A 23,804-nucleotide genomic window follows, 5' to 3' on the forward strand; every position below is an offset into this window, starting at 1 on the left:
TGATTTCTTAGTATTATTACAAAGTTTTGACCTTGCAGACATCCTGAGAGGGTCTCAGGGACCTCCAGGGACTACACTTGGAGAACCTCTGGTATAGAGAAGCCCTAGGCTGACATTACACAGAAAGAAAATGAGGTCTTGACTAATTACAACTGAGCAATTGATTCAAAGGTAAAGTATGCTGCCCTGCGAAGGAATGTAAACACAGAACCTGAACTCATACCGGGAGCTGGGGAGTGATTCCTTGAGGAACTGACTTCTAAACTGGGCTCTGAGAGATGAGCAGGAGATTAGCCAGGTGAAGGGGAGGAGAGGCTGAACTTTTCCCTTCCTTCCTTAACTTGCTCTTCCTGCCTTGCTAAGGAAATTGGGGAGGCCAAGTCAGAAAGTTTCTCTGGGAGGTTGTAATCCATTTTCATTCTGACACTCCTGGAGTTAACCCCTGTGGCAGGGAACCCCTAATCTCTCTGGGATGGGGGTGCTGTCTCACCAGATGGGGCACTATATGGAGGTGCAAGGGCTGACACTCAGGGGATGCAGGCCCTCCGACGCAGCGTCCTATGATAACACATGCAACAACGCACACCATTAACAACCGCCTCAATTTAAGGCAATGAGGAGTCATTCATCATCCAGACTGTTATTTGCCCTAACAATTATTGGTTGAAGGAGCCATTAGCAGCTACCTTTCCACTGGATTCTAAGGCCTAGTTTCCATTTCCCAGCTGCCAGCTCTGCAAACGCTCACTCTCAAAACCAGATGCTGCCAAGTTCCCGGAGGGACATTGGAGGCTGTGACTGTTCTCCTTCCCTGACAGGCCCAACCTTGTGTTGTGAAAACCCACCATGCTCCAGCCACCATCTCACCTCAAACTTCCAAGGCCTTTTTCCCCACTTGAAAAGGACTATACAAAGAAACAAACCACAGATTTGGATGATGATGGAAGGTAACAGATTTCATTCTGTTCACTGAGGGTAAAGCTGCCCAGTCCTAAGCAAACCCTTAGGGTGAGTCTCACACTCTTCTATGGGGCTTATCTGTATTAATTCATTTAATCTTCATGGTAACCCTAGGAGGTCAGTTCAATTATTTTCCCATTTTACAGATGGGAAACTGAGGCACAGAGAGGAAGGCTTATAACTTACCCAAAGTCACAGAGTTAGACAGTATTGGAGCTGGGATTAACCCAGTTTGGTTTCTAAGACCCAGCTCCTTGAATGTTATACATTACTGCCTCCCTAGCTTTGAAATGACATTAGGAGTTACTTTTTACAAAGGTATCTGTGTAACAAACCTCACATTTATGATTATAATTACAGTAGGAATTATCCTGAATAACATCTGATAAAAAAATTGGGGGGATGATTACATTTCTGAGCTTCTGGAACTGACCGAACATTTGCAGATAGATTAAGAGCTGTGGCCTTTCCTTAGTGGGCATGCCAAGCCCAAGAGTTGATTAGCAGGCTTAAACTACTGATTTCTAATCAGAAAGTTTTGTTTTTTTTTTTTTTTAAATCATCCCTTGTCAAAGAGAACAAGAACAAAGGGCCAATAAACCCGGGGGCTATACAATAAAAGCCAGATTATTCCGTGTAACCAGGCCCTTCGATCTCTCCAGCGCTGCATTCTTTTAGGTTGCCTATGAACATGCTCTCATAAAGCCCTGGGTGCAGAACACAAGGATTTTCATGACATCACCGGGCTATTGCATTGCACTGATAACATATCATTCAACACGGCACGGTCCCCCTCAAAGGCGGGCAGCGTCTCTGAATGAAAACGGGGACATTCAGGAGACGGATTTCAGGAGTCCTTAGAAATTAGACCTAAACTGACCCTGAACACTTTCCTCCCCTTCCCACACAATCCTTTCTCTCTCCAGGGCACGAGGATACTGGGAACACTCGAAACCAGGACTCTTTTGGAAAGGCCTCTGGGCTCACATTTGCAAATAGCTATGGCTCCTAAGAGGGCAGCAGGCAAAGAGGGAAATAGGAGGGGAGAGCTTGGCTAAGGGGAGGGCCCTGGGTTCAGTGGCTGGGAACTTCCTGGACAGGCAGCACTCGTCTGCTGGGTCATCACATCACCCCCACAGCCCATGCTGCCAACCGCCAGGCCATACGTCCTACCTGGCCCCGTGCAAGCTCAGGGTCTGTGGGGTCTATTGTGGGTTCCAGGGAAGGGGTAGGAGCTTCCTCCAGCACCTGGATTCTAGTCACTGCACGCTGGAGAGTACAAGAACTTAACTAATTCCCAAATCAGAATACATACACAAAATGCCCTGAGCGAGGCGAGTGTGCTCAATACGTGTTAGCTGTGTTAACCGTCACACACGCCAACCACCCTGAGCAGACAATGCAAACGCTGGCAAGCACACAGGCCGGTGTCAGAGAACCCTGTGAGACCTTGGTAAGTTTCCCAATCTCTCTGAGCCTCCACTGCCTCTTGTGGAAGTTGAGGACCCCCCACCACTGCCTTCAGGGCTGCTTTAAAGATTAAATAAACAGGTAACATTTACTGCAAAATTCCTCAGTAAATGGGGCAGTCACTACCTCCAGCTGAGGGTTCCACAGCCTCTAACAAGATGTTTGAACTTTATTATTTTTTTGAATGTGAAAGCTTGACCAACTGATAACATTGTACCGACTTCCCCCTGGAGGCAAATCCAGTGTAAATTGGGGGAGATAAGAGGAGAAAGGGAGTGGATTCAGAAATAACATCCTCATAAAGACCTCAAGCATGGAGAGAAAAAAAAACACACTAATTACCTAAAATCTTGTAATACCCCACTCTCTCATGGAATGACAGCAGACGGCTGGAGGATTCTAATGCAGCCCACACTTCCCTAAAACTGGCTGCCCCCTGCCCCAACCCTTGACCAATTCCATTAGAGAAGCATCTGCTGTGGGCCTACTGTGCACAGAGTCCACAGGGGGGCTGCCCTGCCTATAACTCTGCCAATACTTTCATCCTTTTCAACAAACCAAGGAAAAGCCCTGGCCCTCCCGGGGCCTGAGTAGAGCAGGCCACCCTTGCTCTGATCTCAGGCATTAAACGGTCAGCCTGGCTCCTGCACTCAGGTCCCCCCCATGGTCACAGTGGTCTGGACTGACCCTTGGAGCCTCACAGGTCAGGCCCGGCCTTTCCAAATTCACCCTCCCCAGCCGGCCCCCAAAAGCCTCTGCCACCCCCACCCCAGCACATATACACAGATAAGCGAGCAAGATCAGAGAAGGCACCTGGACTGGTAAAGCAGGTTTCATGGTGCTAAGGTGGTTAAGAATAAGGAAATGCATCTTGTTTTTCAGAGCTAGGCGATGGGCAGCATGTTCTGTAGATCGCAGGCACCTGGCTCTCCTGCTCCCTTCCCCAACATGATGAAGACAGCCTGCCTCGGGCTTCTGGTATCTTTTTTTGATTTCAGTTGGGTCAACAGTGACCGTTTTGGCAAACAGCGATCCTGAGCCTCACATAGGAAATCAGGCGAGCAAATTCTGAGGGGTGCTGGAGAACTCTGGGGAGTTTCGTGGTGCCATGGCTCTATTCTTCCACTCCTGCTTGTCAAGAAGGGGGTTGAGCATTGTAGCTGCCCTGCACTTGGGGGTCAGGCCTGGGCTGTCAAACCGTCCCTGCATCAGAGGAAGCCCAAGCTTTGGAGACTGCTAAAATGTAGACAGGGAGCTGGACTTCCACTGGGGAAACCACAGCCCAAAGAGAAAGGCTGTACTCCCAGACTGATCGGAGCCCTGGGCTCTCCTCGGGTCCCATGCTTGCCTGCTGGCTCCGGAACCTGACCTAGACCCAGGAGTTCAGGCTGATCAGGAGAGGAGTCCAAAGGTGGCAGCTCCTTAACGAGGAGCATCTACCCATCATCTCTACCCTGTGCTCCCCCATCGCTTCTCAGCCCCTCCCTTCCCTTGTGTTCATTCATTGATTAGCACCTATATGGGCAAAACTTTGTGCCAGGCCTGGGGAGACTCGACAGGATGCTTCACAATTCCCTGCAGCAGACAGACATGGAAAAACTACTATGTGATGGATCTGTGTTAGAGGGGTGCAGGGATGGGCCTCCAAACAAGCTGAGCAGGGGAGGCTTGTGGGAAGAGGTGGCCCTTTAGCTTAAGTTCTCTGGGTGAAGCAGCACAGAGAGGGAGTATTAGATAGGGGGCACACGCAATTTATGCAAAGAAAGGTGTGAGGCCAGTGGTTAAGAGAAGTGAGAGGTTTTCAAGCATAAGGTGTAGTGGATTCATCTGGGTGGCCTATTAAAGTTGCAGGTTCCTGGAAATAAAACCCTATTGAGATTCTGATCCAGCAGGTGTAAGGTCAGGCCCAGGAACCTACATTTTACAAACCCCTAGGGGGTCCTAATGCAAACCACACCCTGTGAAATCCTTTGAAGGAATGGAAGGAAAAAAAAAACAGCTATTTATGGCTTTGATGGAATATTGGTTTATTTTCCTGGAACATTCCCAAAGGAACTTTGGACAGCTCACTAATGACTCGTTCTTCAGTCATTTTATACAGACAAACAAACCAACATCAAACAAGCTGGGAACAGACCAGAGAGGGGTGTCAGCGGCCCCGCGCACAATGGCAGATGGTCACAGCACTCCCTCCCTCCCGGGAAGGATGAGGAGGAGGAGGGAGTGTTATCTCAGGAATGTGTAGGGGTAAGGTCCATGCTTACGCTGAAATGCTGTTCACAGGTGAACCGGGGCCGGCCAGGGAGATTGCGGTGTCCTTATCTCCGACGGGAAAACCCTTCGGAATCTGGCCACTCCTTGCCAATCCCCTTGCCAGGGAAAAGTGAGGTGCTGCTCAGTGCTTCTCTCCCTCTTACAGACATTCTCTGCAGCCCTCAGCTGGCTCCTTGCACCTCACCCGGGGGCTGCCTTTGGCCACCCCAGTGCGACCCCAGGCTCAGGCTCCACCCGGCTCAGTATGTAGGGACGTGGCTCACAAAGTTAAGCCTAGACTCAAGGCAGGGTTTCTGCTAGCCCCCTGTGGCAGTCTCTCTGCCTTGTTCAGAGCTGGATCCACGGAAACTGCCACTTAGATTGTTTGCTTAAGCCCCTGCCCAGAAGTTTATCAGGACCCTATTTCCTCCATGTCTTGCTCTTGCCACTGGTCTCTGAGGACCAGGATCCTTTGATCTCTGCCTGGTGCCCGCCAGACCACCACCTCAGTGCTTGTTGGAGCCCCCCAACCCAGGTTCCCATCTTCTGGCTGCTGCAGACCACCTGGATGCCACGTTCTGCTGCCCTGGCTGGACTTCCTTCTGCGGCCTGTACCTGCTCTGACCTTTGGCCTACAACCCCACTGGTGGGCAGGCACCTGCCTTTTCTCGGCAGGTGTAATCATTCCCACCAAGCCCCCTTCACCCCCACTTCAATCCCCGATCCCATGTTCGGCTCAGGGAATGGGCTGAGAAGCTCCTTTCCCTGGATAGTGTTTATAATATAACTGGTTGTAAAAATGCACTGTTTACTTGATACCACAACTATGTGGTATGCTCTAGATCAGAGCTAGCAAGAGGCACAGTCAGCCACAGAAGCAAAGAAAAAAAAAAGGGCTATGCAGCAGACTTTAGGTTGAGCTGTCAGTGCTACCCAACGTTAACAACATCAGCATGGGTATGAATCACTGGTTAATTTGTAAAACGTAGATTCTGATTCATTGGGTCTGGGGTGGAGCCCGAGGTTCTGCAGGCGATGCTAATGTGCTGGTCCATGGATCCCAAGCTGGGCAGCAAGATGGTAGGGGCCATGCAAATGAGTATCAGGCCAGCTTTCAAGGAGTGTGCCACAGGCAGGTTGGAGGGGGCTGTGGGCTCAGAAGAGGACACTTGCTTCTATGTCATAATCACCAGGTCCTGCTAATTGCCATGAGAATTTGGGACAATGTACTACAGAGGTTCTGAGAAAGCATAGCCCTAGGGATGCCCACTACTCACAGGCCTCTCTTGAGTGGGCAGCTGCTGTGGCTGGCACCACACAACCCTTGACCTCACCTTGGTTTCCTATACCAGGCTGAGTGCAGTTCAAGGCCCATTCTGCGATCTTTCCAAATCAGCATCTCTCTCAAAATTTGAATTTGGGGACAATGAGTTAGCAATGTGGTTGCTGAGCTGAAGTGTTATAAGCGCTGGGGGACCGTGAGGCCATTATAGGTCACGTGCAAGCAAATGCGGTGATAGTATAATAACGGTTAACACTTTAGAGTACTTATTATGAGCACTGCTCTCTGCTAAGTGCCTTACATGATATAACCCAGGCTGTCCTTCTCACAACTTTTCAAAGTAGGTGGCAGTTTAAGAGCGTGAGCTCCGGAGCCAGACAGCCTTAGTTTGAATCCTGGCTTTGCCACTCTCTAGCTGAATGACCCTGAGAAAATTATTTAGCCTCTCTGTGCCTCCATTTCCTCATCTATATAATGGGGATGGTGGTAGTTCTCCCTCCGAGGATTGGTGTGATGATTAGTTGGACTAATAATATTCAAAACACTTAGAAAATGCTTGGCATCCAATAAAATTTTGGCTATTTTATTACTCTTCGTCTCATTTTCACAAAAGCGAGGAAATGAAGATAATGATTAAGCAGCTTGCCTAAAGCCACACAGCTAGCAAGAGGCAGATCCATAAAAGTGGGTCTCAGGGGGCAGCAGAAACCATGCAGGGGTCGGCAGACAGAAGGGAATGGAGGGAGGCTCAGGGAGACACCGTTGGAGCCCTTGGAGCTGGTGGCCTCACACGAGGCAGGTAGGGCTCCGGTGACCACAGGTGGGCGGGGCCCAGGTGAGGGAATGGCACCTGGCGGACCATGTTTGGACACAACCGCTAACCCAGGTGGGCTAGAAGCAGAAGACCAATAAAGAGCAATAGCCAGCAATGACTGGCACCTACGATGGCATTGGGCACCCTGCAAAGTATTTTACATTGTTTATTTAATTCAATCCCTATAAAAACTGTATGAGGTGGTGTGGTTATGTAAGGGGACATCCTTGTTTCTCAGGAAATACACACTGAAGTGTTTAGTGGTAGAGACAATGACGTCCCCAACTTATTCTGAAATGCTTTAAAAAAAATTATATATACAGATGGAGTGAGAGAATATAAGATACATCTAGGTAAAGGGCATATGGAAATTTCTTCTGCTATTTTTGCTACTTTCCTGTATGTCTGAAATTATATCAAAATTAAAAAGTTACCAGAAAATTCACGGGAAATTTTCTTCAAAAAACACTTAAAAATAGTATGCCATAAGTACTAATATTACCCCCATCTTTTGGATGAGGAAAGTGAGACAAAGCACAAGAGTTAGAAAATGAAGCTTTGAGTATCAAGCTCAGAAGGCTGTCCCTCAACACACCAGGGGGAGGAACTTGAGGATGTAAAGAGGGAGGGGGTCAAGACCGAGTTACCCGGGACCCTGGAAGCAGGCCAGAGGTTGGAGAGCAGAGGGGAGAGGGCACTCATCTGGTCTCTATTTTCAACTAAATTAACCTCTGTGGGAATCAACATGGAAAAGGAATTAGATGTCAGAGTCTACAAAAGAAAGGGTGGCAGAACTTGGCAGCTAGATGAGGGGAAAGAAGAACCAAGACAGAAGTTTCTAGAAATGGGGGCTGCCTCTGGGGAGAGCAACAGGGTAGACAGGATCAGGGGAGACGGAGAGCTGCATGTCACTGACTGACTTTTGGGCCGTTAGAATTTTGAAGTGTGCATATGTTTTAGTCATTATAGTAGTACCATCTCCTGGTAATGACAGGAAAGGCAAGGGGCAAAGTTGTTTGCGACTGGGATGGAATTCAGTTTTAGATTTGTTGTAGTCTGCAGCGCTTGCCTGGAGGCAGAAATGGTGTCAAGGAGATAGCTGGAAAGGGGTGCCCATAGGGGAGGTAGTTGAAGGCTTGGTGACACGGGAGATGGCTAGAAAAGGGCAGAGGGAGAAGACGGGAAAGTGCCTGATCTTTCCCGGATAAGAGTGACCCTAGTACAGGAAGAGGCGGTAACACGGTTAGATGCTACAGGGAGGTCAAGGAAGATATCCCTGGTGACACTTTTGCTCAGAGGATGGGGGTGAAAGGAGAGATGGAAGTTGCTGAAGCATGAAAGGGGGATGTGGAAGCAGTGGAGGGACCTATTACAGGATCTGGGCCTAAAGACTGTAAGACTTATTTTCAGAAAAGGAACACCTGAGCCTGTAGTAGAACAGTCAATGGAAGCCTGAAGCAGCTATTTTTTGATGAGAGAACCAATAGGTAGGCAAGGTTGTGGAGGAGGCTAACAGGATTCTAGGTCTAGTTTGGTCTCTTGCATGATTTGCAATTTTGGGCAAGTCTAAGACTGCTGGTTCTCCAACTTAAGATTGCATCAAACCCACCTGAGGGTTCTTATTACAGCTGTGGACTCTGGGTACTCCCCACCCCCACCCTGCAGATTTTGATTATGCTGACTGGGGCTGGGCCCAGGCATCTGCATTTGAGCCACTCTCTTTAGAGGATCAGATGCAGGTGGTCAACAAATCACGCTGGGCTGCCTCAGGAACAAAGAGCTTCTTGGCCAATGTCAAGAAAACACACAGGGTGTTGCCAGCAGAGCGCACAAACTCCTGACTGGAATGAGGAAAAGCTGGTTGAGGAGGGAGGGAGGTGGTTCCTATAGATGTACCTTATTTAAATTGAAAAGCAGACTCTGTTTTTCCAACTACAGACTTTATAGCTTGACTTTTGGTGCCAATGACGAGGCCTGTTATTTTTAAATAGAGCTTTCTCTTTATTTTCCTCATCTGTTATTGTTTTGTTTAGGTTTTTATTATTTGCAAGCTCCTTAAGGGATCATATCTTTGTTCGGTGTTCTGTCCCCTTCCTAGCACAGTTCTCACCAGGAACCAAACAAACAAAGGCAATGGCATTCTGTGATTTCAGGTCTACCCAATGTGCAGCAGAAGTGGAGGCAATCCATGCACGGCTACAGCCACTTCCTCCTCCGTGAAGCTCGGCCTGAGAGGACCCACTTGACTTCCAGTGAACCCAAAACAAACATCCTGAAGGATGTTCCACTGGGCAAGCAAGAACACTGCAGACCAAGCCCATAGGCTCCTCAGGCACCACAGAGTCAAAGGAGAACTTGGTTCTTGCTAAACCTTTCAGAACAGGATCTACAAGCAGTGCAAAGCAATGATGCTGGTCACCATCACAGGGCAGGGGAATCTGGTTAAGGAAATAGATCCTTGGAGGGACTCTGAAAAAACAAATGTACTCAGGAAGTGAGCTCCCTCACCCTGCTCACGGAGAGAAAGACATCTGCTGTGACAGTTAGGTTCATGTGTCAACTTGGCCAAGTAATGGTACCCAGGTGTCTGGTCAAGCAAGCACTGGCCTAACCATTACTTGCAAGGACATTTGTGGCTGGTTAATAAACCAGAAGGCTGGTTTATTAAATCATCAGTCAGTTGGCTGCAGCTATGACTGATTACATCAATGGAGGGCGCGTCTTCCATAATGAGAGAATGCAATTAGCTGGATTTAATCAATCAGTTGAAGACTTTTAAGCAAGACAGATAGAGGACCTTCACCTCTTCAGCTGACCAACGAAGCATTTCCTGAGGAGTTTGTCAAAGTTGCCAGTTTGTTTCCTGAGGAATTCATCGAACAAGTTTGTCGAAGACGCTACTTCGCTGCCTGAGGAGTTCATCGAACATCTTCATTGGAGTTGCCAGTTTGTTGCCTGCCCTACGGAATTTGGACTCATGCATACCCACAGTTGCGTGAGACACTTTTATAAATCTTATTTTTATAGATATCTCTCGTTGATTCTGTTTCCCTAGAGAACCCTAACTAATACATCTGCTAAAATGGGAGTAGAGAGAGAAGACAGGCCTGGCTCTCCAGATTGACTCTGAGAAATGGAGGAAGTCGCTACTGAAGGAATCCCAGTAGTGGAAGGGTTCTGGGCCAAATTAGCAGGGCTAATCCACTGTTGCTCTCCCAGACAGCCTGACCTGACCTCCAGGATTGTGGGATGGAGAAAAGCATGCATTTTGGGGGCAGAGTGACAGGGTTCACATCCCAGCTCTGCTACTTATCAATTGTGTGACCTTGGGCAAGTTCTAAACTCCTAGAAGCCTCAGTTTCCCCATCAGTAGAATGGAGATGGGTAACAGTTCTTACCATGCTATAAGAATTAATTTGGAGGATGCATTCGAAGCACATAACCCAGGGATTGGCACAACTTAAAGTCTAAGTAAATGTTAGCTATCATTAGTTCTTATCCACAGGCTATGACCTTTTTGGGGAGAGTATCTGAGTGAAATAGGGTCACAAGCATCCCCTCTCTCTTGAAGTCTCAAGGATGCAGAAGTGTGCATGAGATCCAGATTGGGCTCTGTAAAGGCAGACAGCCCCAGGCCTACAACCCTAAGTGGCTTAAACCAATTTATTTAAAAGCATTACTGCTGCATGGGGAGCTGAAAGATTTTCACATTAAGGCAAAGATGAGTCCAAATCTCTTTGATACTTAACACATCAGGAAAAAAAAAATGATGGATAAGAAGAGTGGAAATTACCAAAGAGGGGGCACCGGGCATCACCCAAATATCCACTTCTCTGCCTCCTGTAACTACTTTTTTCCTTTTTAATGCTTCCTGAGTCATCTCAATTTTTCTAAGTAGAAGTGTACAGATCTCAAGTTCTAAAATGATGTCTGACACTCACATGGCACTTGTGCTGTTGACAAGGTGCTTTCACATAACCTGTTTCAAACCCCACAAGTGCTTGTGAGGAAGGCAGGTGAGCTGGGGATTTACCTACGGCAGCAGTGGTTCTCCATTCGGGCGGCACCCTCAAATCAACTGGGAGGTTTTAGAAATCCCATGCCCAAGCCACACTCCAGGCCAATTAAATCAGAACCTCTGGAGGTGGGCCGAGCACTCCCCCCGCCCAGTGATTCCAATGTGCAGCCTGATCTGAGAATCACTGGCTGTTCTGTTATCCCCCAGCTCCAGAAGCACTCTACCACTCTCTCTGTGGAAAGGAGATCAGAGGTCAGTCCTCCCCATTTTCCAGCTAAGGAGTCTAGGACTTGGGAAGGGCCAGAAACAATCCAAAACTATGTCTAGGGCACATGCATCCCCTGTCTGAGGGTGCTCCTTCTGTGTGCCAGCCACTGAGCTATCCATTAACCAAGAATGGAGAAGATGCAGGACGTCTAGTGGGGGCGACCACGAGATGTTACCACATGGTCTGATACAGCAGAAGGTGCTATGAGATCCTGGAAAAGAGGGATGGAGAAAGCTTTTCTAAGCTTCATCCTGAGCTGAATGTTCATGCAAAGAAACTGTCAGGTGACGGTGAAAGTTCAGCTTGGCCATGAAGGGTTTGGGGACGATGTTTGCTCCGGTAGGGGATACTCGGAAGGCTGAGTGAGGGTACGCTGAACTTGGGTAATGATGTGGGATGCAGCAAAACTGGGACAAAACGTTCAGGAGCCAATTAGGGCCAAATTAACTGGCTTGTGCTCAGAAGGTTCTTCAATACTGGCCAGTTTCTGCCGTTCAGTCATTAACATCGTGTCTTCGATCATCCCAGCTGCAATAAGAGGATGGTGGGGGATTGCAGATTTGAGTGGACAAGAAGTCATCTGGAGGGAATGTTACAACACAGATCACTGTTGTCCCCTAAACCCCTGAGTTTCTGGTTCAGTAGTTCTGAGGTGAAACTGAAGAATTTGTGTTTCTAAAAAGTTCCCAGGAGAAGCTGATGTGCTGGTGCCAGGACCACACTTTGGGACCTCTGCAAGAAGGCAAAGACCTTGGAGGGCTTAGTGATCAGTAAAGAGGCTCAAAAAACAAACAAACAAACAAACAAACAAACAAAACCCAGGTCCTCTGTTGGCCATTGACAAATGTTTGTTTTATGTTAGCAGTGGAAATAAAGTGCTTAGGCTGGTTTTGAAACTCTTTGAGTTGTTAGGATGCCTCATAATATTCCTGTCTAGCAAAAGTCATTGTTTACTGGAAGTCTATCTCCTTGAACGTGAACAGTTTTTCCAGGGACCTGGAAAACGCAGAGAAACAAGCTGGGGGAAAAAAGTGGTTTGGGTCCAAAAAATAGGGTGTTCAAAATACACTGTGTGGGCAGTAACTATTTAACAACAGATAAAGCTATAAAAGATACTGGGTAGGCTATAATTGTGCTCTCGAAGTTGCCCAGTCAGGGGAGCTAGGGTTTTGAGAGACCTCTCATTTGCTTCTCACCAAATTGGTAGGCTCTAATTTAGGTGCATTTTACCAGTGAAGAAATTGAGGCTCAGGAGGGTTTAGGTAACTTGATCAAGGTCATGGAACTAGTAAGTGACAAAACTGAGATTTAAAATCAAGCACTGGCAAGAACAGCCAAGGATAATGCTTGCCTAGCAGAACCATTGTGAGGATTCAATGAGAGGAGGGACTCACCTCTTTGCCTCCCTGCACACCCCAGGAAAGTTCCCAGGCACCCTTCCTTCGGAGGGCAGCTCTGAGAAACAGGGAGGACTGTTTCCTCTGATCCTCTCGTGGCCGTGGATATATCCACACAAACATAAAGAGAAGTCCCTTCTGGCTTCTGGAACCCCCTCAGACCTCCTGCTCCCTTGTGCTTTATTTCACAACAGACCAAGAATATCCGACAGATTTTGCCTCCACTCAGGCTTTCAGTCAGGAAGAAAACTAGAACAATGATATGCTTATAACAATAATAATCATGCAGGTAAACAGGGCTTTCTCATGAAACCATTTCCCTTAGTTCACCTAGCCCAACAAAGAGGAGCAAGTCACCTCGCCTGTCCTCTTTGGCGTTCTCATCTGCACAACTAGGAGAACTCAGTACCCTAGTTACCATGAGGTTACCATGAGGTTACCATGAGGACTCAGTGGATCAGCCTGTCAGTGGTTCTCAAAGTGCTCTCTGGGAACAGCAGCACCAACAGCACCTGGGAACTTGTGAGAAGTGCAAATTCTCCGCCAGTGGGGCCCAGCCATCTGTGTTTAACAAGCCCTCCAGGAGGCTCTGATGCTTCCTCTAGCTTGACAACCGCTGCTCCAGAATGCAAGCTCCGTGAGGACAAGGATTTTTGTTGGCTTAACTGTTGCTGAATTCCCAGGGCCAGGCGCATGATAGGCTCTCAATAAATATTACATTATATTGAATGAAGACAGATTCAACAGAAGAGCAAGGAAACTGAGGCTCAGAGAGTCTGGCACTGACATCTGATGACTCGCTGGGTCCCATCACTAATCTGCAGTGAATTCTATGCGGTGCAGACTGTTGTGTCTTAGCCCCTGCATTCCTGTCACTTAGCACAGTGCCCAGCTCATCAAAGCAGGCCCTGGGTGACACTTTGTTGAAGGCTGCAAATCTAGAGTCACACTGCCAACAGGTGTCCCAGATGAGCCCGTCCCTCCATCATCCTAAGAAGGGTAAGAAAATTCCAGAAAACCAATCTCCCAGTCTTAATACAATTTATCTGTTTCACTTTTGCTCATCTCCTTCCCCCGAGCGAGCATACACCCTGTTGCAGCAAGGACTTTGCTCTGACCCTCAGCACTGGGAATGGAGCCTGAAACCCGGTAGGCACTCAATAAATACCTGCTGAATGGAATGTGAAAAATGCCAATGCCTCCCTGCACCCCCATCATGCTGAAATCAGCCAGGTTCTCAAGCACCGCCCGGGAGAGGACCGCGTGAAGAGACATGGTATCTAAGCAGTCACAAATTAATTCCGGAGACCTCCAGTTCCTGCATCAGCCTTTTTAAGCTCTACCATGACAACGGCAATTCATTACCAGCTTCACAGATGGCCCCGGTGCCAGTTCCCTGGCAAGAGTCACTTCACTCCAGAAATTCCAAAGAAGGGTTTGCCTCAGATAACGCCAGGGGGAGAAAGTTTATTGATTTATTTATGTAACGACTGACGCCAAGGTGGTTTGCCAGTACTGATGTCAACGTGGCCCAGGTGAGCCCCCGTCCATCAGAAAGAGACTTGCGTTGGTAAGGAAGAAACCAGGTTCTAGTTCCTCAACAAATGCATAGGAGGGTAAGTTAACCTAAATAACCACAGCTCCTGTCTGAAAGCTTGATATACACCAAGCACTGTGCGAATACTTGACTTTTTGTGGCTGATGTCATTTCATCCTCAACACCACCCTCTGGGGTAGGAAAGTTCTACACTTGTCCCTGCTCTACAGTTGCGGAGAAGGAACTTGTTCAAGGTTACTTACTCTTTGTGAGTGACAGAGCTGGGACTTGACTCCGGTGTCTTCCGAAGACCTTTATGAAGGCCTTACCTATTACAGGGAATGGTGTCGTGTCTCAACCAGTGTTTGGCTGGAACCACACAAACGTTTTTCTTCAGCATGAATAAGGTACATATGTAGATAGGCATTCTGTTTATTTCTCTTTCGTTAAAAGGCCCCTTTCCCTTTGCTCCCTCTTTCTCTCCTCCCTTTCTCCCTCCAAACTCGGTGAAAGAGAGTGCATTGGAGGAAGGAGCAAGGTTTTGAAATCAGACAAACCTAGATTGAGATTCCAACTCTCTCTTCCTGCTGGTGTGACCTTAATTGAGCCTTGTCACTTGACCTCTCTCAGCTTCACTTCCCCTCCTTGCAAAATGACAGAAAAACACAATAAGCACAATGCTTGGTACATGACAGAAGATCATTAAAGATAACAATTGTCATCATCATCAGTTATTGCTCTCATTGTTAGTGAAACAGAGACAAGTAACATTCTCATAAGAAATCACTGGAGAACACAGAGAAATGCTAACAGGATAGTCCTAACTATCCAAGAAAAACCACAACAGATGCAGGATCACAAGGGTGTTCTCTTCCCAGCAGCTACCTGATGCCTGGATCTTGATATTTTATCCTTCCAAGGCAGGAACCGGGCAGGGAATCCAAAGGGCTGCCCAGGATGAATCCAATCAAACAAGAAACCGCCGGCGGGCTGGGAGGAAGCCAGTTTGGGGAAGAGAGGGAGGTCCGGGGACCCCACCAGGCCCCGGGAACAGCAGGCAGCCGACCGAGGAGAGCCAGCAGCTGCCGTGGGCCCTGTGTCCTCGCTGCCAGGGAGTGATGAATGGGGCAAGGGAAGAAAGAGGCCAACAAAGGTGTCCCTAATCTTGATGCAGCTTTTTTTTTTTTTTTTTTTTTTTTCCTGGCTGACCATGGGGCGAGAACTTAAGCCTGGGTCTCTTTTCTTTGGCAGACATTTGAAACGGAAAGATCCCATTTCATCCCAACGGTGAGATGTCACAGGTAGAAGCACTGAGGCTGCAATTCGGGGTGGGGCGGGGGATGTGACCCACCGCACTTTTCTTTCTTCCCCTTCCTCCCCACTCTCTCTACTCCACCCCCTCTTGCTCTGTCCAGCATGTTCTGTATAGAATGATCTCTTTACATTGCAGCAGAGAACGCCTGTGCCTTCCCCCCTCCCCCTCCATTATTTTGGCAAGAGGTTTTCTGCTCAGGAGCATAATGGCCTGCTGGTGAAAGTTAAATAACAAAAACGCCACTGTATCTACTTTCTCGTTTTTCTCTTCTTTTATCTCACTCTGAAACAGGGATTCGAGGCGGCTTGCTGGCAGCCGCAGGCAGAGCCCTTCCCTATTTTGCCTAAGGGTGTGTGGCCGCCCCGCTCTCTCCACATAGGGAGGCATGGCCCGCAGAATCGGATACATTTTTCACACACACACAACCCAGATCCAGCCCTCAGCCTCATCCCCGCGGAAGTGCCGCCTCCAGCAAGTAGCCAGGAGCTGATGACAGCGACACCCTCCAAGCCACTTCTCCCAGTGAAGTGAAGTCCTCTCATCTAGGGCCTGGAGGTCTCTAAATCTCATCACCTGAGTGGAGCCAGCTGTGTGTCTGGCCACACGCCACCAAACCGACCACACCTTCTTCCATCTGGAGAGCTCAGCAGTCACACCCAGCCAACTGCAACCTCCGTTTAGTCTAGCGGTAGATCTCCTTACCTGCACCTGAAATTAGAGTTCCAACTTTCCCGGTAACTAAGGCAACCTGATTTTCTTCTCTTCAAAAGGGCAATGTTTCTCTCACAGCTACCTGGGATCCCAGGGGACTGTTAAATCAGGTCAGTTTGGCTAGGCCCTCTCTCTGGAGTGGGGAGAGGTGGTGACAGAGAGGAGCTGCCATGGCGACCGATTCCCTGACTGTTGGACGCATTCACCCAAGTGACTTGGAAGTGACTCTGAGCTCTCGGAACACACTGCATCCTTCAAAGAGTTGTTCTGCCTCCATCTCTGCTCTCTCTTCCCCAGAGCTCTGGTTAGCTGGCTGCTTCCAGAAGGTAGAGCTTGTGTCAAACACTCTCCTGAGCCATGGCTACGAGCATCTCCAATCAAAGATCCTCAGAAACATGTCTCTCCAAGATCAGGTTGCACCATCTTAGAAATAAATGGCAACTCTCAAATCAATTTGTCAGCAGAGCACTCCTGAGCCCTGAAATGGATCAGTGAGCCATGGCAAAGCCATGTAGTTCATGAACTGCAGTTCATATGATGCTAAACTCAAGAATCAGGCTACTTGGGCTCCAACCATGGGCGCATCAACTTCTGGTGACTTAAGGCAAGTTACTTAACCTTTCTAAGTCTCAGCTTCCTCATGTGAAGATGAAGATAATAGTACTTAGCACATCGAGTTGTTCAGAGGATTAAATGAGATCATAATATAAAATGCTTAGCCCAGTGTATAACATAACATAAATACTCAATGTTAGCATTTATTATTATTGTATTCATTCATGAGTTCCCAAAGTCTCTTATTTCTTCCTGTTATCTATATTAGTGCTTTTTAAACCTTGTTTCTCTCATAATAATTGACACAAGATGTTCCCATACATGGCAGGCTCCCATGAAGTTTGAAGATCTTAAACTCAAATGACAGAAGGTGAAGAAAAGCTTCCTAGTAATTTGTAAAGGCTGTATCTATAGGTATTCATGAATGGATAAGAGCAGAAGCATAGAGAATAGAGGCTTAGGGTAAATTCCCTGGCAGGTTAATTATAACCCCAGCTAAAGAAAGCTTGTAGGAATGTAAACTGGTGGAAAGTGGCATTATTCTGACCATGAACTTGAATGCATTTTAACTGACTATGAAAACAGTAACTCATTTGCACTCTTTGGTTTTTTAACCAATCAACACGTAATAAATGCCTACGATACAGCTCACAAATGACTACGTAGTCAGAGGGATTACGAAGAATTAGCCACACGCATAAAACATGCTCGAATCTCGAATCGTCCCCATTGATGAAGAGAACTTGGATTTGATTTTGAGGGAAAAGGTTACATAAGAGAAAGAGGAAAGGAAGCCCTCAGGGCTGACATTTGCCATGTGACCTTGGGCAAGTCACTTGTCTCAGAGTCTCCGTATCATCAGTGAAATGAAAGGGCTGGGTTAATGACCAGGAAGGTCCCTTCCAGCTCTAAACTGCTTCAGAGTCAGGAGGACAACTGGCCTCCATTTAACTTAGGTGTTTTGCAGATACTTTCTAGCAAAAGCCAAAGGAACCAACGTTCCTGGGTGCCTCCTCATTGTCAAGCTCTGTGCCAGGAGCCCTACTGCTTTAGCTTATTCAGGCCTCATAACTCCCTTCATGTTCTGTGGGCATCTCCCATTTCATAGGAGACAAAGCCAAGGTTCAGAGAGAGTATGTGGTTTAACCAACGTCACTCAGGTAGCAAGTTAGCAGGTTCCAGGATTCAAAGGCTCACCTTCTTTACATCATCCACATTTCTTCTCTGGCTAACTTGTCCACACTAGAATGGTCACAGGTAAGTGAAATAATGCCTAACCAGCTCCATTTCCCAAGGTCAAGCTCCTTAGGCAGTGGAACAGAGGTCGTGATGCAGCAGTTAATTCTCAGCAAGATGCTGAACGCTGCAGAGGTTAGAAAGGTGGATTCTGTAGCCAGCCTGCCTGCCGCCTGTATCTCAGCTCCACAAAAGCTGAGTGACTTTCCCCAAACTTAGCCTCCCTGAGCCTCAGGTTCTTCAGACAGCTAATTTTACCTAGTCCCAGGGTTGTTGCGAGGGTTTAAAGAAATAATCCATGTAAAGCTCTCAGCACACTGCCTCGATAGAGTAAATGCTCAGTCATCATTTCTACGCAGCTAAATAGGAGAACATATAGGTGATGATGACCAGCTTCCAAGTTAAACTCTGGCAGGAGTGATGTACTTGGGCTTCAAGAACTGCCTGAAATTACATGCAAAAATCTGTTTGCATTTTTCTCTGGGGAGAGTCCTGAATTTTTGTCAGATTCTGATAAGGATCTGTGACCAGATCTGTGACTGCTACAGATCCAGCTTCCTATAATATAAATTATTTCTGAAATTAAAGGACTAGCAAAAGTAGTTTCTCAGTCCTCCTGAAATGGCCTCTAAGGCCAAGTGAGCCTCCAGGACATGTGACAAGGTCCTAGAAACTGCCCAGAGTTCCCGGTGCTTCTTGGAAAAAGGTGTGACCATAAACCACGGAATGGGCAGGAATCAGACTTCAGGAACCTTCTCTGGCAGGGCCACTTCCAATGACCCATTCTTCCTCAGAGGACAGAGTATTTGTTTTTGCATACCACTAAGTTAAATACACAGGGCACGCTGGCCCTTTGCAGGGCATTCCCAGCAGCACCCGCAGCTATTCTGCAAAAGGAGCCCTGCTCCAAGGGGCTGTGTAGGCCTGATCTGCGGCACCTGGTTCCCAAAGGACCTGTCACCTTCCCAGGCTGGCTCTGCCTCACTAAGAGTTGTGCTGCTGCCTTTGGCCCAGTGCGCAGGGTCCAAGCTGCCCAGTGGACTCTCTCTGGTTGTTGGGGCAACTGTCCTCAGGAATTTCGGCCTCCCAGTCTTCCCCTTGGTGAGAAGGGGAGAGAGCTGGCGAGGCAGGCTGCCTGGCAGCTCTTCCAAACCCTTGGTGAAAGGCAAGCTGAAAACTAGATTCCCTACCCCCAGCAGCCTCTGTACCGGACAGCACACAAAACAGCTCAACTCCAGAGGAGGAAATGTGCCAAGACATTCTTTAGGGTTGGTAACTGGAGATGCTATTTTGTCCTCGGTGGCTAAGAAATCGCTTTTCTGACTGAACAACCAACCATTTGACTTCTTTTAAATTCAGGGGAATGGGTGGTCATCTCCTTGATTCAGGTAAGGAAAAAGCCAAGGGAAATACACACACACACACACACACACACACACACACACACACACAGACTCTTGATGAGTGGAATGTTTTCAAAGTTATTTTTCATTTCACAGCATTAACTAGCCACAGAGATGTAACTGTTTTGGCAGAATTTACCACCTTCCTCCCCCCCCCCCCCCACCAAAAAAAAAGTTTGGCTGCTTTTAGCTTTCTTATATTTCTTCCTCCTCCTCCATCCTCATCCTCCCCCTACCCTGTCATGGAGTCAGGAGGGGTAAGGAGAAGGAGAGGAGTACGATATATCTAAGAATGGGCAGAGCCCTTAGAGACCATCCAACCAATCAGTACTCTTCTCTCACCAATGGAGAACCTGTATCTCAGAGAGGTCCAAGTAACTTGCCCAGGGCCACACAGCCAGCTGATCACACTGCCGGGATCAGAAGGCAGAGATACTGAACGTGGTGTGCAGGAGGGAAATTCCAGGGAGCCACGGGGATCAGCTCTTTCCTCACACTTTCAAAACTGCTCCACCACAAGTGACTCAGGGTCTACCTCAGAACCCCCCAGGACTTCAAGCTCAAAGGCCCCCAGCCAGCCCAGTGTGCGTAGCATGTTTAGGAGGCCCCAAGACGCAGCAGTAAAACATACTGAGTGGCAAAGTGAGAAGGTGAGCAGCTCGGTTAGGTTCCAGTATGTTCTCAGCACCTCTCCAAAGCTTGCCCATCTGCCTAAAAGCCAAGACTGGCCAGGGCTGGGGCTGGGGCCTTAGGCAGGCTGTATTTTATCTAGCTAAAATATAATGACACCGTTCTGGGTTTTCCCCACTGTGTTTTTAAAGGTTACCTTCCATTTATGACAATAGATACTACCAGTTTTCCACTTGTGAAAGTGGTACAAAAATTTTTAAAGTGGGCTGTGCTTTAACATCCACTATTAAGTAAATGATAACACAGGTGGTATGTGGACATAGCAACAAATCATGAAGGTGGTCCACATATTACTAAAATTTGGGAAGCTGTGGTCTAGCTAAATCAAGTTAGTTCACAGAAGCTGCACTTGCCCTCTTCCAAGGGAAAAGAACTACTGTTGTTTGAGAAGTGTCCTATGGTACTGTCATCTCAGAGCCCCAGAAGTGTCACTAGCTGCGTGGCCCAGGGCAGGTCAGCAGTGCTGGGTGGGGGACTGTCCTCCAACTGCTGACAAGTGTACCAGCCTAGGTTAGCTGCAGGGGCCTAGGCTGGAGGAGGACAGGTAAATTTGAACTATGTCTGTTCAAGGAGAAGACAAGGAGAAAAGGGCAGGGGAAGAGCTGACTGCCCAATTCACCAACACAGTAATGGAGCCCCTGGGCGCAGCTGATCCTGTGGGGGCAGGGAAGAAAAGTATGTCTGGATGACACATTAGGGTTTGAACTTCAGAACTGGTAAAATACTTGGTATACATAAAAGGGGTGGAAAGATCAACATAAGAGCAAATCACACCTCTGGGGATCAAAATTTCTCTTACGTTTGAAAACGGGAGTTGAACTCTGATCTCCTACGTCCCTTTCAACTCCTAAGCTTCCCACTATCATTCCTGCCCTTCCAAGCAATCCATTAATCTGACAAATTGGGAAATCAAGGCTCAGAGTTTAGTTAAAGCAACTTGCCCAAGAGATCGGCATTAAGAATTTCTCTTCCAGGTTACATTAATGAAACATTCAGTGTGATTCTGAGGACAGAACAGGCACCCAGTAAATGTTGAATGAATGAATGAACCGCTTGCTCAAAGAAGCTACTGGGAATTTCAACTCACATGTTCCTTCAGTAGCATTTTTTTTTAACTCATCTTGCTATACATTCCATCCTGGGCTTCTGGAGCCTTCAACCCAATCCCATAAAATGAAGGGTCCCAAGAATTCATCTCAGTTATTTTGCAGGCACCTGACCACCAAGGTCACACTGACCAGGTGAAAGTTACACATTCCTGAGAGTCTTTGAACTCTCCACAACAGAGTGGTCCCTGAGGGTGGTTCTTCCACTCCCACAGTCCAGGAGGGAGATGGGGTTGAGGGAGGCAGTGGAATGAAGTGCCTAGTAGTCAAAAACCCGGGAGAAAGTCTGGGGAGGTAAAAGCCACACTGAGCCATCACAGACTCCATCTGCCTCAGAAAATAAAAAAAAAGAAATCCTGTGCTACAGCCGGCCTGGTGGCCATCAAGGTCAGGACGAGCTGATGCAGGGCTGAGGAGGCCCAGTCCCCAGAGCGAAGAGAGGGAGGAGAAAGAGGCGAAGGGCAGGGCGTTACAGGAGGCCTCTCACCTCCATCGACATCCTAACAGCTTCCAAGTTGCCGTGAAATTCCTGGAGAACCAGTCTCTCTAATCTGCCCTCCCCCGCTCCTTCCTTCCCCTCCCACCCGTCGCCTGCCTTCAGGCCCCCTGGCTGCTCCCGCGTTCTTCTCAGGAGCCTCCCAGGCACCTGCCAAAAAACACACTCCAGGCTGCCTTCTCCTCCGAGTGCCCTTCCTCCGGCAGTCGCCCATGGAATCCCGTGTCCCCACCACCCCCACTACACCAGATGCTTTCCCATCCCCCCAGATGGGGGGAAAGCCTTCCCGGGAAGCCCCAGCTTCACACGGCTAGGTCGCTCCTCCCGCCCCCGCCCAACCTCTCTTACTAAAGGGGGCGAAGGGCGGGGCTAGAGCTTAAGGTCAAAACTCTGGGTAGGTGCCGGCAGGGGCCTAAGTCCTCCATCTGGGGATGGCGGAGCGGGCCGCCGGGATCAGCTCCCGGCTCCCCCTCCCAGCAGCCCACACGGGCAGGAGCCGCGCTCCAGAAGGGAGTAGGGGACAAACTGAAAAAAGGGCAAGAGGCACGCAGAGCTGCCCGATCCCCGGCTCTGGACGGGTTCTGCGAATCCCCGCCGGTGGCCCCTGGGACAGGTGGGGGACCCGAGCTTGGGGAGTGGGGGATCCTCCCTGGGTCCTACCTGTCCCGCGGGTCGATCCAGCTGGTGGTGCGGTTCGTGTGATCTATGTAGTAGACCTTGCCGTCGAAGTCGCGCGCCTCCTCCCAGCCCTCCGGCAGGGGCAGCTCTGGCCGGGGCATCTTCCCGAGCGCGGCCCGCGCTCCCCCATGCAGCTCCCGGCTGCCGCGGGGGTTCCCCGGCTCAACAGCTCCGGCTGGCCGCTTCAGGTCCCGGCGGCCGCCGAGGCACCATGATCCGGGTGGAGTGGAGGGGGGGGCGCCCGCGGACTGAGAACCCTAAAGGGGGTCGGTCCGGGTGGCGCCGCTGTCCATGCGGCCCTATGGCCCCCGCCCGGCACCGCCCGCTCCTCCCGCAGCCGGCCTCTCACGCTGCCATGTGCGCCTGCAGCAGCGCGGTGCCGCTCGGGTGCGCGCCCAGCCGGCCCGGCTGAGCGAGCCAAGCGCAGCTGCCGTCCGCCTTCCTCCGCCGCGCGGTGCGCGGCGCCCTCCACGCCGCCGCCTCCTCCTCTTCCTCCCGCGAGCCGGGTGTTGCCCCCTCCTCTCCGCTCCGTGTACTGTCCTCTCTGGGTTTGCGACTTCTGCCTCCGCCAGGTGCGACCCGGACGGTGCAGGTAACCACGCTGCCCCGGAAACGGGAGGCGGAGCGCCGAGCGCCTGGGTTCCCGGGTCCCCTCCCCGCGCCCGGCGCTGCGAGGGCGGGTCTTAGAGCCTAGAACGCGCCCCCTCGTGGGGCAGTCTGAACGGCCGGCTACCCCTCCCTTGCCCCTACCAGGGGAAAAGGAGGCCGCCCCTTACCTGGATCTCCTCCGCTTCCCAGCGCTCCTTGCTCTCTCCTGCCCGAGTGTCCCGGCTCTTGGCACAAGTAGCTCCAAATCTCATAACTCTTTGCTTCTCTATTATGTAGAATCAGGAGTCAGGCAAGAAGTGGTTAAATGGAAACATTCTTGCAAATTAGGGAACATAAGTTTCCCAGGATCTCTGTTCGCTTCCTCCAACACATGCGCCATCTGTCTCCCTTGTTCAATCCTTCTCCCCACAAAGTTTTGGCGTCTCTGCACCCTATCCTCCTCCTCCACCCCACCCCCATTCTCCAACGTAGCTCGCTCTCCTTTGGGTCCCTAAAATTAGGAGTGCTATGGATCATCTCTCCTGGGAGGACTTCCAGAGGGTGTCAGGGAAACAACTTTGTAAAAGTAATAGTAACGATGGTGTTGATGAAAGGTGGACTGGATAGATTGCCCAGGTTGTGGGCTAGCAGCTTCATAGGTCTCCTGTGAGCCTTTTCGGCAGATACTATGTTATGGATTTTAGGGGAGGGGATATGAAAAGGAAGAATGAAAGCAAAAAAAAATGTAAAGAAAAGAAATCAAAATAACAGACTATTTCTACTAAAAAATTTAAAACTTAATTAAATACAAAGAAAGAAGGTAGCATGATTGAGTGAAGGATCAGCCGGCTTTGCACTTACACATCTCTATGCCTGTGTTTTTAACCTTTTTTTTTTTTTTTTGCCCTGGACATATGGTGGGAATTTGGCCTGGAGGAATGAAGCTCAGGGCATATTCTCTTGTCTGAACCCCAAAGTCTCCAAAGGAGTCAGCACCCTGTACTGAGCAAGAGAGGGAATCCCATAT

General features: G+C 49.0%; 1 protein-coding gene across 1 annotated transcript in view; it reads right to left on the minus strand.

Annotated features, from left to right (window-relative positions):
* The window catches only part of WWC1 (WW and C2 domain containing 1), a 164,137-nt gene extending 141,259 nt beyond the window's left edge, over positions 1-22,878 (minus strand). The window contains exon 1 of the mRNA XM_037799533.1: positions 22,172-22,878. Coding sequence (XP_037655461.1) covers positions 22,172-22,290 — 119 coding nt within the window. The 5' untranslated portion in view covers positions 22,291-22,878. The remainder of the gene's footprint in view (positions 1-22,171) is intronic.
* Positions 22,879-23,804: the final 926 nt, after the last annotated feature.

Source organism: Choloepus didactylus, chromosome 11, assembly GCF_015220235.1.
Source record: "Choloepus didactylus isolate mChoDid1 chromosome 11, mChoDid1.pri, whole genome shotgun sequence".
Lineage (NCBI taxonomy): Eukaryota > Metazoa > Chordata > Mammalia > Pilosa > Megalonychidae > Choloepus > Choloepus didactylus.